The sequence below is a fragment of the Carassius gibelio genome, chromosome B3 (assembly GCF_023724105.1).
Source record: "Carassius gibelio isolate Cgi1373 ecotype wild population from Czech Republic chromosome B3, carGib1.2-hapl.c, whole genome shotgun sequence".
NCBI classification, from domain to species: domain Eukaryota; kingdom Metazoa; phylum Chordata; class Actinopteri; order Cypriniformes; family Cyprinidae; genus Carassius; species Carassius gibelio.
The window spans coordinates 2,587,769-2,604,313 of NC_068398.1; the positions used below are offsets into that span (position 1 = coordinate 2,587,769).

The 16,545-nt window shown below is 38.7% G+C and overlaps 1 protein-coding gene across 9 annotated transcripts in view; it reads left to right on the forward strand.

Annotated features, from left to right (window-relative positions):
• LOC127952151 (zinc finger protein 883) overlaps window positions 1–16,545 on the forward strand; it is a 199,524-nt gene that overhangs the window by 64,304 nt on the left and 118,675 nt on the right. For 3 of the 9 annotated variants that reach the window (XM_052550490.1, XM_052550492.1, XM_052550487.1), the window contains 2 exons: window positions 808–1,608; window positions 4,010–6,674. The exons of 2 other annotated variants lie outside the window; for them this stretch is intronic. In XM_052550490.1, coding sequence (XP_052406450.1) covers window positions 858–1,608; window positions 4,010–5,307 — 2,049 coding nt within the window. In that variant the 5' untranslated portion in view covers window positions 808–857 and the 3' untranslated portion in view covers window positions 5,308–6,674. Of the gene's footprint in view, window positions 1–783; window positions 1,609–4,009; window positions 6,675–16,545 lie in introns of those variants that run through there. 4 more of the 9 variants (XM_052550498.1, XM_052550488.1, XM_052550489.1 and 1 more) reach the window with 4 other exon arrangements.

Sequence of the window (16,545 nt, forward strand, 5' to 3'; positions counted from 1 at the left end):
TGAGAAACAATAAAACATTTAATTGGGCCCTAATCATGTAATTTTTCTTAAACTTTCAAAATACTTTTGTTTACTCCATGTAGTTTTGAGAGCTGAGGTGTACATTTAGATTTTCTCAAATACATCAATGTAAGCACGCAAAGGTCTCTCACACACACACACACACACACAAGCACTCTTCATATACAAGTCAGAAACTAAGCTTTTTTTTTTGCACAGTCCTATCTAAAGGGTTAATGGTCCCACCTAGTGATCTACTGTAAAAATAACAAATGTACCTCTTCCCAACAGGGAAAACCACCAACAATCAAGAATACATGATTATATGGTGTAATGGCTTTGCAATCAAAAAATGTCGTTATAATGGGAGTCAATGGGGCAAAAACAGCCACAAACAATAAATGAGGGAGAAAAAATTTAAATCTAATGCTGTACAAAACCTAACAATGCATCAAAGCCAATGTTGTTACTAATCTTTGGCATGCCCAAGACTATGATAAAAGTTTACAAAAAAAATTACTTTTATATTGAAAATTATTCATTTTGCTTTTCCCCAAATCAGTGACACCATTTATGAACTTGCCAATTAAAGAGTTAAACATTTTTGAAACATTTGGTAGTTTTGATCAGGACTGAGGTTGATTTTAATAGATTTATGCAAAAAAGAAAATCTTTATCTGATACATTTTTACAGCAGTTTAATTGAGTGGATGTTTTCATAACGTAAAGACATAGTTTTTTAATCAGGTCAATAAATACCTGTAAATATTGTCATCCTCACAGTCGTTACTACATTTTTATGAAAAGCAGGAATATCTGGAGGAGTATCATCTGGACTGAGATCTGCTGCTGTGAAGATGATGTTTGTTAAAGAGCAGAGTGAAGAGAACACGATTGAACCAGAAACCTGGAGAATAAAACAGGAGGGACCAGAAACCCGAAGAATAAAACAGGATGGACCAGAAACCCGAAGAATAAAACAGGAGGGGCCAGAAACCTGGAGAATAAAACAGGAGGGACCAGAAACCCGAAGAATAAAACAGGAGGGACCAGAAACCCGAAGAATAAAACAGGAGGGACCAGAAACCCGAAGAATAAAACAGGAGGGGCCAGACACCTGGAGAATAAAACACGAGGAACCAGAAACATGGAGAATAAAACACGAGGAACCAGAAACCTGGAGAATAAACCACGAGGAGCCAGAAACCAGGAGAATAAAACCCGAGGAGCCAGAGACCCGGGGAATAAAACCCGAGGAGCCAGAGACCTCGAGAATAAAACCCGAGGAGCCAGAGACCTCGAGAATAAAACCTGAGGAGCCAGAAACCTTGGGAATAAAACCCGAGGAGCCAGAAACCCAGAGAATAAAACCCGAGGAGCCAGAAACCCAGAGAATAAAACCTGAGGAGCCAGAAACCCAGAGAATAAAACCTGAGGAGCCAGAAACCCAGAGAATAAAACCTGAGGAGCCAGAAACCCAGAGAATAAAACCCGTTGAGCCAGAAACCCGGGGAATAAAACACAAGGAGCCAGGAACTGAGAGAATAACCAGAAACCTGGAGAATAAAACACGAGGAGCCAGGAGAATAAAACATGAAGAACAAGGAGGTTGGTGTTTATTCTGCATTCATCTTTATATACTATTTGTGGTACATACACCAATCCTTTATGCAAAAATAAGACGTTAACAATCATTAAATTGTCTTAAATCCATGTTTTAAAATTCTTCTGTAAATGTAACTGCACTGACACTGAGGAGATTTAATTATTACTTTAATTAGACTTTATATTTGCTTTTTGAAAATCAAGAAACTCCAATGATCTCCGAGCCTGGGAGACTGAATATATTTTTTACGCTAGTAGTAGAAACCAGCGTGGTAAAGTTAATTTTAGGTTCAGTGTTCGCCAGACATTTGCTTTCCTGTGCCACTACTCTAGTCGTCAGTCCTACAAAGATACCACTACCAAGATTAGTTTTAACATTATGCAACAACTTTATATCAACATTAAAATATTATTTAAAAACAGCCTAAGTGTATGGTATCAACAAATTTAAACCAGAGAAAGCTTTGATGTGCTAAAGCAGCGCTTGATGCGTAAGGGACCATCTGACAATTCCACCGATTGGGTTTAAAACGTCCAATGTATTTTACGTGACTTCTAACATTTAAAATTTTAAGCCTTTTGTTTTACTGGGACACAGGAAGTGTCCTCATAAACCATGTTTATGTTGTAGTACCCGTGACATTTTACACAGTTGTGTCCTCACAAACCATATATACCAGTATACACCCATAATTAACAAATTAATAAATATGAATATAAATATAAATAATACGCTGTAGAATCAAAAGCCACTAGGAGTGTACTACAACCTTTAGAACATGAAAAAAGAGAATTAGGTGAATTTTGATACATTAGTTTATGAAAATAATTGTGCTGTACAAGCAGTAAAGGTTTTACTGTGAAAATGTAACCTTTAGTAAGTCAGTCTAATTACTACGAATGTACCAGCAACCAAAAAAAAATTGATTGCATAATTATTCTTAGAAAAAAAAAATACACTCTTTGTACAGTAATGGAGATATCAAATTTCACCTGTAGTAAATTAGTCTTGAAGCTACAAGTATACCACAACCTTTGGAACATAACCCTTTTGGTCAATAACAGTAATTATATTTGATAGTTATGTACTTTTTTTAGTTATTTTTTATAACTACTCTTGTTGTAACTTCTAGCCCATAATGTTTCTCTCTTTCCTGGGAGTTGGTGGGTTGGTATAAATGTTTTCTCTGAAATTGGTCACCATAGTATGACCGATAGCCTGTATGATTATATTCTCATTACCCAAAAAAAAAAAAGATCTCTCTACCGCAACTGGCCTTAAATTGTCGCGGTAAGTGAAAATGGTGTTGTGGAGGTTGAGTTTTTTTAGGATGTTTTGCTTACCACAGAGAAACCATGATGATTTAGCCAATTTTTTTACTCAATGTATATAATCAGACGTTAATAAAGTAGAAGACATTTTTTAATCCAACATATATTCTAAATGTGCAAAACTACCCATTTTGGCAGTGATAATCAATTTGTTGCGTATACTTTCTGACAAGAGAATTTTTTACTTTAACAATATAAAGAGAACTGACTACTTGCAGGTACTATTTTGAAGGTTCTGCCATGCGTGTTGCATAATTTATCTAAAAAAAAAAAAATGTGTTTAAATGGCCTTCAAAAAATGTTGCGGAGGATGAGTTCATCAGTCATGGATACTTTATTTTTAGACGATTGTATCGGTAATATTATACATGAATATTCAGTCTGTCATTTTTCTGTAGTGTGAAAAAATCTAGCAGAATATCCATTTACTTTTTTCAGAATATTTTAATTCTAATTTGTTTAAATTACAACAAGAGTTCAGACACAGCTAGACGCATTGCGGTAATGAGAATTTCAGCAGAAAATGCAATAAAATGCAAAAACAAATTTATTCCAATGTTGAAATACTCTGTGTTGAAGGTAGAGAACAGTATTGTCTTTATTATGATGTTTGTATATATTACTGAATTGCATGTTTAATATTTAAAATAATTAGTGCCATGGCGTTGTAACAGATTCATGAGATTGACCCAATCAGTGATCTGTGATGTGCAATTATTCGAGTTCAGTCAGATTGTATTTCTCAAAGTGTTCCATGTTTTAGGTGTGTATGAATCGGTGACCAAACTAAACGTTGTTTCTCTCAAAGATATGAATGTAATATGTTATTTAATTTGTTAAATTATAGAAAGTGATCAAAGAACAAACCTTGTTTGCTGGAGCTGTCGGTGTGTAGTGTTTCTCTACAAAGTGATATCACCATCTATTGACCTGTCAGCATAATTCAGTGTTTTTAGTTATTTTCATTGCACACTGTTAACAAAGGACAGTTTTGACATCGTTTTCGTACACAAATATTTTATCCTCTTATTTTTCAAATTTACCATTTGATTTTTCATTCTTTTTTTTATAGGCCTGATGAAAGAAGAAAGGCAAGATCTGAATGAGGTGCAGGAGGAATATCAGGATCAGAAAGATCATGATGTCAATGGAGAAAAATCAGTGAGTTCCAGCCTTAAAAAAACAGGTGTCAAGAGGCCTTTCAGCTGCTCTCAGTGTGGAAAGAGTTTCATATATAACAGTAATCTTTGGGCTCATATGGTAATTCATACTGGGATAAAGCCTTTCAGCTGCTCTCAGTGTGGAAAGAGTTTTAAACTGAAAGAACACCTTAAGAGTCATTTGGTAACTCACTCTTCAGAAAAACCTTTCAGTTGCTCTCAGTGTGGAAAGAGTTTTACATGTAAAGTAAGCTTAAAGGATCACATGTTTATTCACACTGGAACAAAGCCTTTCAGCTGCTATCAGTGTGGACAGCGGTTCATACGTAACAGTAATCTAAAGGCTCATATGTTAATTCATACTGGGATAAAACCTTTCAGCTGCTCTCAGTGTGGAAAGAGTTTTACACTGAAAAATAACCTTAAGAGTCATTTGGTTACTCACTCTTCAGAAAAACCTTTCAGTTGCTCTCAGTGTGGAAAGAGTTTTGCATGTAAAGTAAGCTTAAAGGATCACATGTTTATTCACACTGGAACAAAGCCTTTCAGCTGCTCTCAGTGTGGAATGAGTTTTACACGGAAAGTAAGCTTAAAGGATCACATGTTTATTCATACTGGAACAAAGCCTTTCAGCTGCTCTCAGTGTGGAAAGAGTTTTGCACAGAAAGCACAGCTTAAGAGTCATTTGGTAACTCACTCTTCAGAAAAGCCTTTCAGTTGCTCTCAGTGTGGAAACACTTTCACATTTAAATCGAGCCTTAAGAGGCACATGTTAATTCATACTGGAATAAAGTCTTTCAGCTGCTCTCAGTGTGGAAAGAGTTTTACACAGAAAGAACATCTTAAGAGTCATTTGGTAACACACGGTTTAGATAAACCTTTCAGTTGCTCTCAGTGTGGAAACACTTTTGCACGCAAAGAGACCCTTGAGAAGCACATGTTTATTCATACTGGGATAAAGCCTTTCAGCTGCTCTCAGTGTGGAAAGGGTTTTACACTGAAAGCACACCTTAAGAGTCATTTGGTAACACACAGTTTAGATAAACCTTTCAGTTGCTCTCAGTGTGGAAACACTTTTGCACGCAAAGAGAGCCTTGAGAAGCACATGTTTATTCATACTGAGATAAAGCCTTTCTGCTGCTCTCAGTGTGAAAAGAGTTTTACACATAAATCAAGCCTTAATAGGCACATGTTAATTCATACTGGGTAAAAGTCTTTCACTTACTCTCTGTTTGGAAAAACTTTTACACAGAAAGGACATTGCAAGGTTCATTTGGTAACCCACTCTTCGTAAAAGCCTTTCACCTTGGGGAGTTAAAGTAAATGACTGTTTTTCTGAATGACTGTCATCAACTGGATCACCTCAAGGATGTATCCTCTCACCCTTATTATTTATCTTGTACACAAAGACTGTAAGAGTAAATTTGCTGATAATTCCATAATCGTTAGCTTAATGAGTGAGGAGGACTCCATGTTTGGCCCTGTGGTTTATGATTTTATTATGTGGTGTCAGAATGCTTTCTTAAAACATACTGTAAAGGCACAAAGTGACGTGACATTCAGCCAAGTATGGTGACCCATACTCAGAATTTGTGCTCTGCATTTAACCCATCCAAAGTGCACACACACAGAGCAGTGTACACACACACACACACTGTGAACACACACCCGGAGCAGTGGGCAGCCATTTATGCTGCGGCGCCCGGGGAGCAGTTGGGGGTTTGATGCCTTGCTCAAGGGCACCTAAGTCGTGGTATTGAAGGTGGAGAGAGAACTGTACATGTACTCCCCCACCCACAATTCCTGCAGGCCCGTGACTCGAAACTCACATTGGGAGTCCGACTCGAACCATTAGGCCACGACTTCCCCACGTATAGCTTGAAAGCGTTTATTATGCCATAGTTGATCACTTCAACTATGAAGTGGTAAAGCAGTGCTGTTTTCTCATACTAGGATACGTTTGAAAGTCCTGTCATAATGCTACTCCGTGGGGTCATCACCGGTCTATTAAAACACACAACATTAAAGCGTCTTTGGTGTTTCCATGTTTTCTACAAAACAAAACGAGAAATGGAGGGCTTAAGAAGTAATTGGCAGGTGACACAATGAGACTATGGGCACTGTCCGTGTAACTCGTTTTAAACTTTCTTTGAAACATTCGGTATGATGTAAGTACACAAGTCAGCAAAATATTTAACATTTTTAGTGGTTTTGGGATATTGTAATCTTACATATTGTGCATTTAATATTTCTAAAACTAAGGAGATGACTATTGAATTTAACTCTTGGATGAAATCTATTTAGTATAAGCAAACAAGCATTAATAGAGTAGGTATCGAGAGTGTTAAACAATACAAGATTGTATTGCTTGTGGAAACTAAGATTATTTAATGTGGACAAAACATTGATGTGCATGTTCTACAGATCCTATATTGAATTATCCACTCAGTTGTAAAGTTTTAACATTTTAAGGTAAGAACTTTTTAGGAAGAAGTGTATTGTTTTTGTTGTTTGTGTGAAATTTTGATTGCTGCAACCAAATTGCCTTTGGAAAATAAATAAAATGAACTGAACTTAACCTGCTCTCAGTGTGGAAAGTTTTTTTGTGCATAAAGGATACCTTGAGACTCACATTTTAAAGGGGTCATCGGATGCCCATTTTCCACAAGTTATGACTCTTTTAGGGTCTTAATAAAAGTCTATAACATACTTTAGTTTAAATTTCTCAATTGTAGTTTAAAACTACACAAATTTTACCTTGTCACAAACAGCTCTGTTCACAATGAGTGGTTTCAGTGAAGGTACCTTTAAATGCCAATGAGCTGTGTTTGTACAAAAGGCCTTGATATTCTTGAATGTCCTTGATGATCCCAACCAATCAGAGTGGTCAATGCTACCACATCATCCCGTGCTTCTGAAGAGAGTGGAAAGTCCACCATTTTCGGACTTCTAATACTTATAAATCCACACTGAATTGACATTAAGTTGTGGATTATATCAAGTTACTGTGTGCGTGCATGTGGAAAAGTCAGTGTAGATTGTATATAATTTCTGTGAAATCGTCCATTTGTTCCAGTTCATAAGACCTGTTGATTAGCACCATACTGACTATATTAATCTTCTTATTTAGTATATATCTAAGTAGTCCTACGTTCTGATTCGGAGCTGATTATTATGCTTAAAAAGCACATCATGTTTGTTGCATGTTTGTATTAATTTATGCATGGTTAAGCTGCATTCACTTCGCCAGGCTATGTGAAGAGAGCAGTACCAACTGCACATCTGGGTAATGCCGGAGTAGAGGAAGCTCCACCCATGCCAGAGTATGTATTGAGATCATCACCTCCAAAGAGCCAGCACTCATATGCAAGTTATCTGCTTCTTCAAGATGAATGGCAAGAGACAGATAAACAAGGCCTCAAGAAATGCTACATTAAAGCAGGAGATCCAGCAGATCACCACAGGAAAAGAGACTCCTTGCCGCTCAGTGACCCCAGTGCCAGCCCCTCATACTAAGAAGCCCCAACCGACACACAGCCAGCATTCATCAGTTACCCAGAGGGAGCCTTCATCATGTTCTGGGGATGTTTTCCAGCACATATCTGTCCAGTGTGAGCAGCTGACAAGGCAGATGAGGGACTGGTCAGTTTCACCCTATGTTAGAAAAGACACATGCTAGCAAGAGCTATTGTGCTACCCCTCAGTGGTCATCACAGACTGCTGAAGCTGTTCATTACTCTGACGACAACCCTCAATTCATACACAGGCATTATCCAGACAAGAGAGAGTTCCACCTACCACAGCGACCTGAGATTACACCTAGAGTTAAAATGGTACACATGCAAGAGAGGATTTACCGGGGACCAGCACCTAACATACCTGTCAGCCGACCCAAAACAGTTTTTGAGACTGCGGATGGCACTGGATATCCTTTTCCCAGCAGATGCAACTGAACGCTTCAAATATCAGGTCCTTGGTAGCCGATTCTCATCGATAACGATGTATGGTCAACCACACAAGCTTGTTCTTCAGAATATTGCTGAAGTTCTGGAAAGTCCCAACATCAGGTCAGGAGATATTTAAGCATCCAAGCTATTTGTCCTCCTTGTCCGTTCATGAGTGAGTATGCTAAAGCAGCTGGGGTCAGAAGGGGCAGTTGAATTTGAATGTGGTTCGCATGTGTCCAGGCTACAAGGCAAACTTCCACACAAGCTTAGCACCAGTTGCAAGAGGTATGTTCACCCATCAAGAATAACAGTTCCTACTCTTCTTGACTTTGCGGATTGGTTGGAGTACGAGCTCCACGTTCAGGATGATATTTCTAGAACAGTTACTTATGCTCCTGACTCATCAACCAAGAGGAGAGATAGAAATTATGGCTCCATGTCCCAAGTAAAGCACACAAGCATCTTTACCTTGTGGTGTGAATTGGAGAAAGAGTTGAATGGACTAGATGAGATATCTCTGCCCAGATGTTACTTCGGCTCATAGATGGATCACCCATCCTAGGCATGAGATTCATGTATTCTGTGATGCTTCAGAATAGGCATATGGTTCAGTGGCTTACCTGGGGACCAAGAGTAAAGAGGGACAAGTTGAAGTTGCCTTTATGGCTGTCAGGTATAGAGTCACTCCTCGCAAGCAGCAGTCCATACCCCATCTGGAGTTATGTTCAACTCTTTGTGGTTCTCAACTTTCCAAACTCCTAGTTGCAGAACTTAAAATCCCCATTCACTCTGTTACACTCTGGTCAGACTCCACCACGGTGCAAACATGGTTGAAATCCAGCTCATGCCACTTCAAAGTGTTTGTAGGGACACGTGTAGCAGATAAACTTCAATCTCCTCCGTGGGACTCGAGACCGGTGGGTCGAGCAAGTGTCGCTCATTTCTCAATCACTCCACCGGCCTCGCCCCGTTCCCATGGCTCTCGGCCCCGTCCCACTCGTCACATACCCCCATCGCCCCTCGCAGGCCAGGGGGTACACCCGAGACTGCGCTCTACTCCTACGACCGCTCACGGTGACCTGCGGGAACCTGGGGTAAGACAGACGATGCGAGAGAAAAGGAGATGGAAGGATGAGGAGCGACAGAGACAAGAGAAGGGAGAGAGGAGAAGAAAAAAAATTCCAGTTCCCGGACACGCAGCCGCTCGGCCCTCCACCAGCTGGGTCGAGCAAGTGTCGCTCATTTCTCAATCAATCCACTGGCCTCGCCCCATTCCCCTGCCCCACTCGTCACAATAAACGAATAAAGAAGGCAGGTTCTGTCATAGGGAGTGTGTTACCCAACTTCGAGGTGATAATGCAGGATAGAATGATTGGGAAACTCTATTCGATGATGAATCATGATTGTCATCCCTTAAATGAAATAGTTTGTGATTTTACAGTACTCACAGCTTAAGATTGATCCATCCACGCTGTTACATGGAGCGTTATAGGAAGTCTTTTTTTTCCCAACTGCAATTATGTTGTTTAATTAGTGTTATTTAAGATGACATACTTTTTAGGATTTATGTTTTTGTATATAATTACAATGCTTTGCAACTTGATACTGGACAACAAGTTTTTGTGTTGTTTGTGAATGTTGTTTGTAAGTTGTTTTAATTTTTTCATTGTATGGTTGTGCTGCTGTGACATCTAAATTTCTCTCCGGGGATTAATAAAGTTAAAGTAAAGTAAAGTGGTTATGATGAGAGACTACACCACCCTGGCTCGGTGTGTTTGTTTGCCGAAATAAGAAGTAGATACTGGATATTAAGAGGCCGCGAAGCTATCCGCCGACACCAGCAGTGTGAGGAGAGCAGAAAATGGCGAGGTGTTCCAGACGTTCCCCTCATGGCTGACCTGCCTCTCACAAGACAAAGGTACTTCAAACCAGCCTTTTATTCAACAGGCATGGACTTTTTTTGGCCCCTTTGTAATCAAGATTGGCTGCCGCAACGAGAAAAGATGGAGTGTAGGGTTGCATGAATGTCCATCTTGACATTCTTTATAGTATTGACTAGGGCTGTGTTCAAAATATTGATACGATGATTTCAAGTCAAGTCACCTTTATTTATATAGCACTTTAAACAAGATACATTGCGTCAAAGCAACTGAACAACATTCATTAGGAAAACAGTGTGTCAATAATGCAAAATAACAGTTAAAGCCAGTTCATCATTGAATTAATTGATGTAATCTCTGTTCAGTTTAAATGGTGTCTGTGCATTTATTTGCAATCAAGTCAACGATATCGCTGTAGATTAAGTGACCCCAACTAAGCAAGCCAGAGGCGACGGCAGCAAGGAACCAAAACTCCATCGGTGACAGAATGGAGAAAAAAAACCTTGGGAGAAACCAGGCTCAGTTGGGGGGCCAGTTCTCCTCTGACCAAACGAAACCATCAGTTCAATTCCAGACTGCAGCAAAGTCAGATTGTGCAGAAGAATCATCTGTTTCTTGTGGTCTTGTCCTGGTGGTCATCTGAGACCAGGTCTTTACAGGGGATCTGTATCTGGGTCTCTAGTTGTCCTGGTTTCCACTGTCTTTCAGGGCTGTAGAGGTCCTTTCTAGTTGCTGATCCACCATCTGGTCCAAATACGTACTGGATCCAGGTGACTGCAGTGACCCTCTGATCTGGATACAGACTGGATCTGGTGGCTACGGTGACCTCGTAATAAGAGAAAAACACGCTTATATCAGCATAGATGCCATTCTTCTAATGATGTAGCAAGTACATCGGGTTTTATGGGAAGTGTTCCCAGTTCCAGTTTACCTAATTAATGCAACCTAAAAATCCTTTAACTCATTTGGATATTAAAAGGATATTAAAAGCATATTAGTGTGTTATGTGTAAGAGATGGGTCTTTAATCTAGATTTAAACCTCAAGAGTGTGTCTGCCTCCCAAACAATGTTAGGTAGGTTACTCCAGAGTTTAGGTGCCAAATGGGAAAAGGATATGCCTGAGTTTGGAGAACGCAGCGGACGTGGAGGATTATAATGTAACAGGAGCTCATTCAAACACTGAAGTGCTAAACCATTCATGTTTGAAAGGGAGCCAGTGCAGTGTTGACAGGACCGGGCTAATATGGTATTACTTCCTGGTTTTAGTAAGAAGAATTGCTGCTGAATTTTGGACAAGCTGTAGTTTGTTTACGAAGCATGCAGAACAACCACCCAATAAAGAATTACAATAATCTAACCTTGAGGTCATAAATCCATGTGTAGCCGCTCAATTTAGGCATTTGAGTTTTTTTTTTTTTTTTTTTTATGTGTAATAAGAAATGTAGTATATACTGTTAACTTCAGCAAAACTTGTTTTCAGTGAACTGTTTTCAATGGTTCCGATCGAGAGTTCCTATCAATTGTTGTATGTGGGCCTTTAATTAGTGGGACACCTACGTAAACTATATCGCTTCTCCTTTAAGCGTTCGTGCTCAGACGCATGGTGTATGCAGACGGGGAAGCGGAGGTAGTTTTTCTCTCTTCTATTTGTCTTGTATTGACTGATTTTCGGTAATGAAATCACTTTATTTATGATGTCAAAACACTGTTAAGAGGTTATGTCATAATGTGTATCAGTGTGATTCGATTATTTTCTTTGTAAGTTGCTCTTTTAACCGTGTAAAAGTTAGAGCCTAATTTTCACGTGCGTCTTTCAATGCAGGAATTAGAGAGTAGGCCTTCTTGAATGTCCCTAATTGTGCCTGACTACTCTGTTTAAGGTATGTTTTTCCAATTTGTGATCATTGCCGGCTGCATTTGACTGTTTACTATGTAATGTGTGAGTTTAACTTGATAGTTGTGTCCCTCCAGTATATACTAGGGCTAATTTCAAACTAAAATGCCTTGTGGTATATCTTCATACAATGAGACTGTTTGTGTAAAATAGGAACTTTATTATACACACAGTAGTTCAACAATCAGTAAAGTACATTTATATGTGCATTTAAGTGAATTTATAACATGTTTGTATGTTAACTTTTCTGTTATTTAATTAGGGCTCAAGCCCGAAGGGGCGAAGAGCCCTATTGTTCTTCTAAGGATTATTCTTCTTCTTATTATTATTATTTTTTTTATTTTTGATTAAACCTTCCGGGGGGTTTTGGAGGCCTTAACATGCTCAAAAACTCTTGAAAATTGGCACACACATTGGAATCTGCGGCCATCAGGACGCCACAGAGACTGGGACCCGGGCGTGGCACAGGGGCTCTACAGCGCCCCCTGGAACACAGTCAGAAATCTTGAACCATAGCTCACACACACTTTCATGTATTTATATGAAACTCAGTACACTTATAGATCTCATTGAGCCGAACAACTTTCGCACTCTATGTCATAGGCTCCGCCCAACAGGAAGTCAGCTATTTAGGGCTGTTTATAAAAAGCATGCTCTGGAATTTGATATACTTGTCATAGGTCTTTTACTTGATTGCCACCAAACTCGGTCAACATGATCTCAAGACATTGGGGATGGAAAATTGCGAGGGGATTTTTGATATCTCGAACGGTTTGCCCGTGGCGAGGCGTTGAAATTATGGCGAGAAATGAGAAACAGGAAATGTCTAATAACATCCACATACATTTCCTGAATTTGATCAAACTTCATTGGTTTGTTCGTTGTATGATACTGATCGTATATATGTGACTATTAAGAGTCAACATTATAGCGCCACCAACTGGCAGCAGGAAGTGTGTCATTTTCCAAATGCTTTGAATTCAGCATCTTATTTTTACTCTATTTACTTAAAACTTCATCAGAATAATGACAAAACACGGCCGATGTAAATCTGTTGTGGGGATATTGATATCTGATATAGTGTTGCCATGGCAATGTGTCAAACTTGAATGTCCTGTTATGGTGAGTTTGAGGCAGACAACAAGCTCAGATTTACATAAAACTCAAAACACATATCAGTATTAGTGATAACTAGACAATGGCAAAAGCTTTTAAAAGGGCGTGAAGGAGGCACTCTATAGCGCCACCTTTTGTCAAAAGTGGGGGGGTTAGTTTTAGCTACAGACACCAAACTTGGTACATAAATTGTTCTTTTCAAGACGGACAACTTTCTAATTCACAGTCATCAGCTACGACCAACAGGAAGTCGGCTATTTTGATTTGAATATTTAAATTGAGCTCTGATTTAATGCATACTCCTCACAGGGGAAGTACACTATACACACCAAACTTTGTCTACATGAAGAAAAACCATTGAGGAACTTAAATTGCGAATGGATTTTGGTTAGCTTGAACGGTTTTGTCGTGGTGAATTTTTGAAATGACAGTAAAAAGGGAAACATTGATTGTCTTGTATGTTTAAATTGCAGCTTCCAAACACTTCAAAGCATTTTTTTATACAAAGATCAAATCATTCTGAGGAAATATGCATAGTTTCACGACTTTACAACACTGTATGGATAAAAGAAAATTAAAAAACTGTCAGACTTCTCAACTGACATGATCTCACTCTGGCCACCCTGTCTGTGTGAGGGAAGGGAGGGGGAGAGGGAGGGGGAGTGTGAGGGGGTTGGTGACTGTGACAGTGTGTGTGGACTGTAGGGAGGGGCTGTCTGGCAGAGAGAGAGAGAGAGAGACCTAATCATCCCTTTAATAATCAGGAAAAAAAAAATCTGTATTTTAAATTGTTATTGTTTTTGTTGTTGCTAATGGTGGTGTTTTTTCCTTTCATTACAGGTTAAGAAATCTCTTAGGCCTTATCTTTTTCTGACAGTTTTAGGGATTTAAAAACATCCTAAGAACCCTAATTTGTGCTGCAAATAATAATTTCAAACTCATTTGATACTGACCTATGACAACCTGTGACGTGACATGACATTTATTAATCTCATGGATGTAACAGTAAAACTCTTCAACTGACAGATAAAGCTGCAATGCAAGCAAAACTATTTCACAAATGCTTATAGGTCATTAAAATAATTACAAAACACTAATACATTATTTAAGGATTTGGTAACACTGTAAAATAATGTCTAATTTGTTCACATTATGCAGTATAACATAGAATGCAGTCTTCGTAGGGCACCAACTCCCAGAGGGGGCACCATCCCAGTTGCTCAAAAAAAAAAAAAACATGCGCCATTCTCCCATCCGCGCTCGCGACCGCTCACACCTCATGTTTGCAGCTGAATGTTCGTTATTGATGGATGGACATCTATGCCTGGGTATAGGACATCAGCAATCCGGCACAGAGAAAAGAAAACTAAAGAAAATAAAACAGGCATAAAGTTGTCTTGACATTGGACTTTCTAGAGTCTCAAATTTAGGGCCGGTCTCTAAAGTTACATGTGATATTGTTATACACTTTTCTAACGTCAGTAGCATTTGAAGAGAATGACTTACAGTCATAAAAACAACTGTAATTGTTCATCTAGGTGACAGCTATAATGCACAATTAAATTGAATGTTTGATATTTATTACAACAAACTGTAAGTCATATGTAAATTATGCAACTTTTTCACATGGGCTCAAATGCAAATTTGAAGCTCAATAGCATTTGAGAAGAAAGACTTGCAGTCACAAAGCAATTGTAATGTGTTCATATAGGTGTAAGCTACAATGCACACCTTATACATTTTTTTATAAATATTAAAATAAAGTGTTACTAAAGTTATATATATTGTTCTGTGTATGTGATTTCAAAGTCTAGATTGGTCGGATTAACCCTTTAACTGCCGCATCCCTTAAAACTGATTGTCAGAGGGTTACTGTAAATGCTGTAAATTTTATTGTGGATTTATGATCAAATCAGCCTGTAAATGAATCATACTCCTCCAAGAAGACACAAGTAGTTCACACCAAACTTTTTCAACATGATGCCAATATACTGAAGATGTTAAATTGCGAATGGGTTTAGGATACCTTAAATGGTGTGGCCATACCGATTTATTAAAGTAACATAAAAAAATACAATAGTTATTTTACTATATCTTTAACATTCTTTATTCCAACTCTTCATAATTTTTTATACAGTATTGTTCAAAATAATAGCAGTACAATGTGACTAACCAGAATAATCAAGGTTTTTCGTATATTTTTTTATTGCTACGTGGCAAACAAGTTACCAGTAGGTTTAGTAGATTCTCAGAAAACAAATGAGACCCAGCATTCATGATATGCATGCTCTTAAGGCTGTGAAATTGGGCAATTAGTTGAATTAGTTGAAAGGGGTGTGTTCAAAAAAATAGCAGTGTGGCATTCAATCACTGAGGTCATCAATTTTGTGAAGAAACAGGTGTGAATCAGGTGGCCCCTATTTAAGGATGAAGCCAACACTTGTTGAACATGCATTTGAAAGCTGAGGAAAATGGGTCGTTCAAGACATTGTTCAGAAGAACAGCGTACTTTGATTAAAAAGTTGATTAGAGAGGGGAAAACCTATAAAGAGGTGCAAAAAATGATAGGCTGTTCAGCTAAAATGATCTCCAATGCCTTAAAATGGAGAGCAAAACCAGAGAGACGTGGAAGAAAACGGAAGACAACCATCAAAATGGATAGAAGAATAACCAGAATGGCAAAGGCTCAGCCAATGATCACCTCCAGGATGATCAAAGACAGTCTGGAGTTACCTGTAAGTACTGTGACAGTTAGAAGACGTCTGTGTGAAGCTAATCTATTTTCAAGAATCCCCCGCAAAGTCCCTCTGTTAAAAAAAAGGCATGTGCAGAAGAGGTTACAATTTGCCAAAGAACACATCAACTGGCCTAAAGAGAAATGGAGGAACATTTTGTGGACTGATGAGAGTAAAATTGTTCTTTTTGGGTCCAAGGGCCACAGGCAGTTTGTGAGACGACCCCCAAACTCTGAATTCAAGCCACAGTACACAGTGAAGACAGTGAAGCATGGAGGTGCAAGCATCATGATATGGGCATGTTTCTCCTACTATGGTGTTGGGCCTATTTATCGCATACCAGGGATCATGGATCAGTTTGCATATGTTAAAATACTTGAAGAGGTCATGTTGCCCTATGCTGAAGAGGACATGCCCTTGAAATGGTTGTTTCAAGAAGACAATGACCCAAAACACACTAGTAAACGGGCAAAGTCTTGGTTCCAAACCAACAAAATTAATGTTATGGAGTGGCCAGCCCAATCTCCAGACCTTAATCCAATTGAGAACTTGTGGGGTGATATCAAAAATGCTGTTTCTGAAGCAAAACCAAGAAATGTGAATGAATTGTGGAATGTTGTTAAAGAATCATGGAGTGGAATAACAGCTGAGAGGTGCCACAAGTTGGTTGACTCCATGCCACACAGATGTCAAGCAGTTTTAAAAAACTGTGGTCATACAACTAAATATTAGTTTAGTGATTCACAGGATTGCTAAATCCCAGAAAAAAAAAAATGTTTGTACAAAATAGTTTTGAGTTTGTACAGTCAAAGGTAGACACTGCTATTTTTTTGAACACACCCCTTTCAACTAATTGCCCAATTGCACAGCCTTAA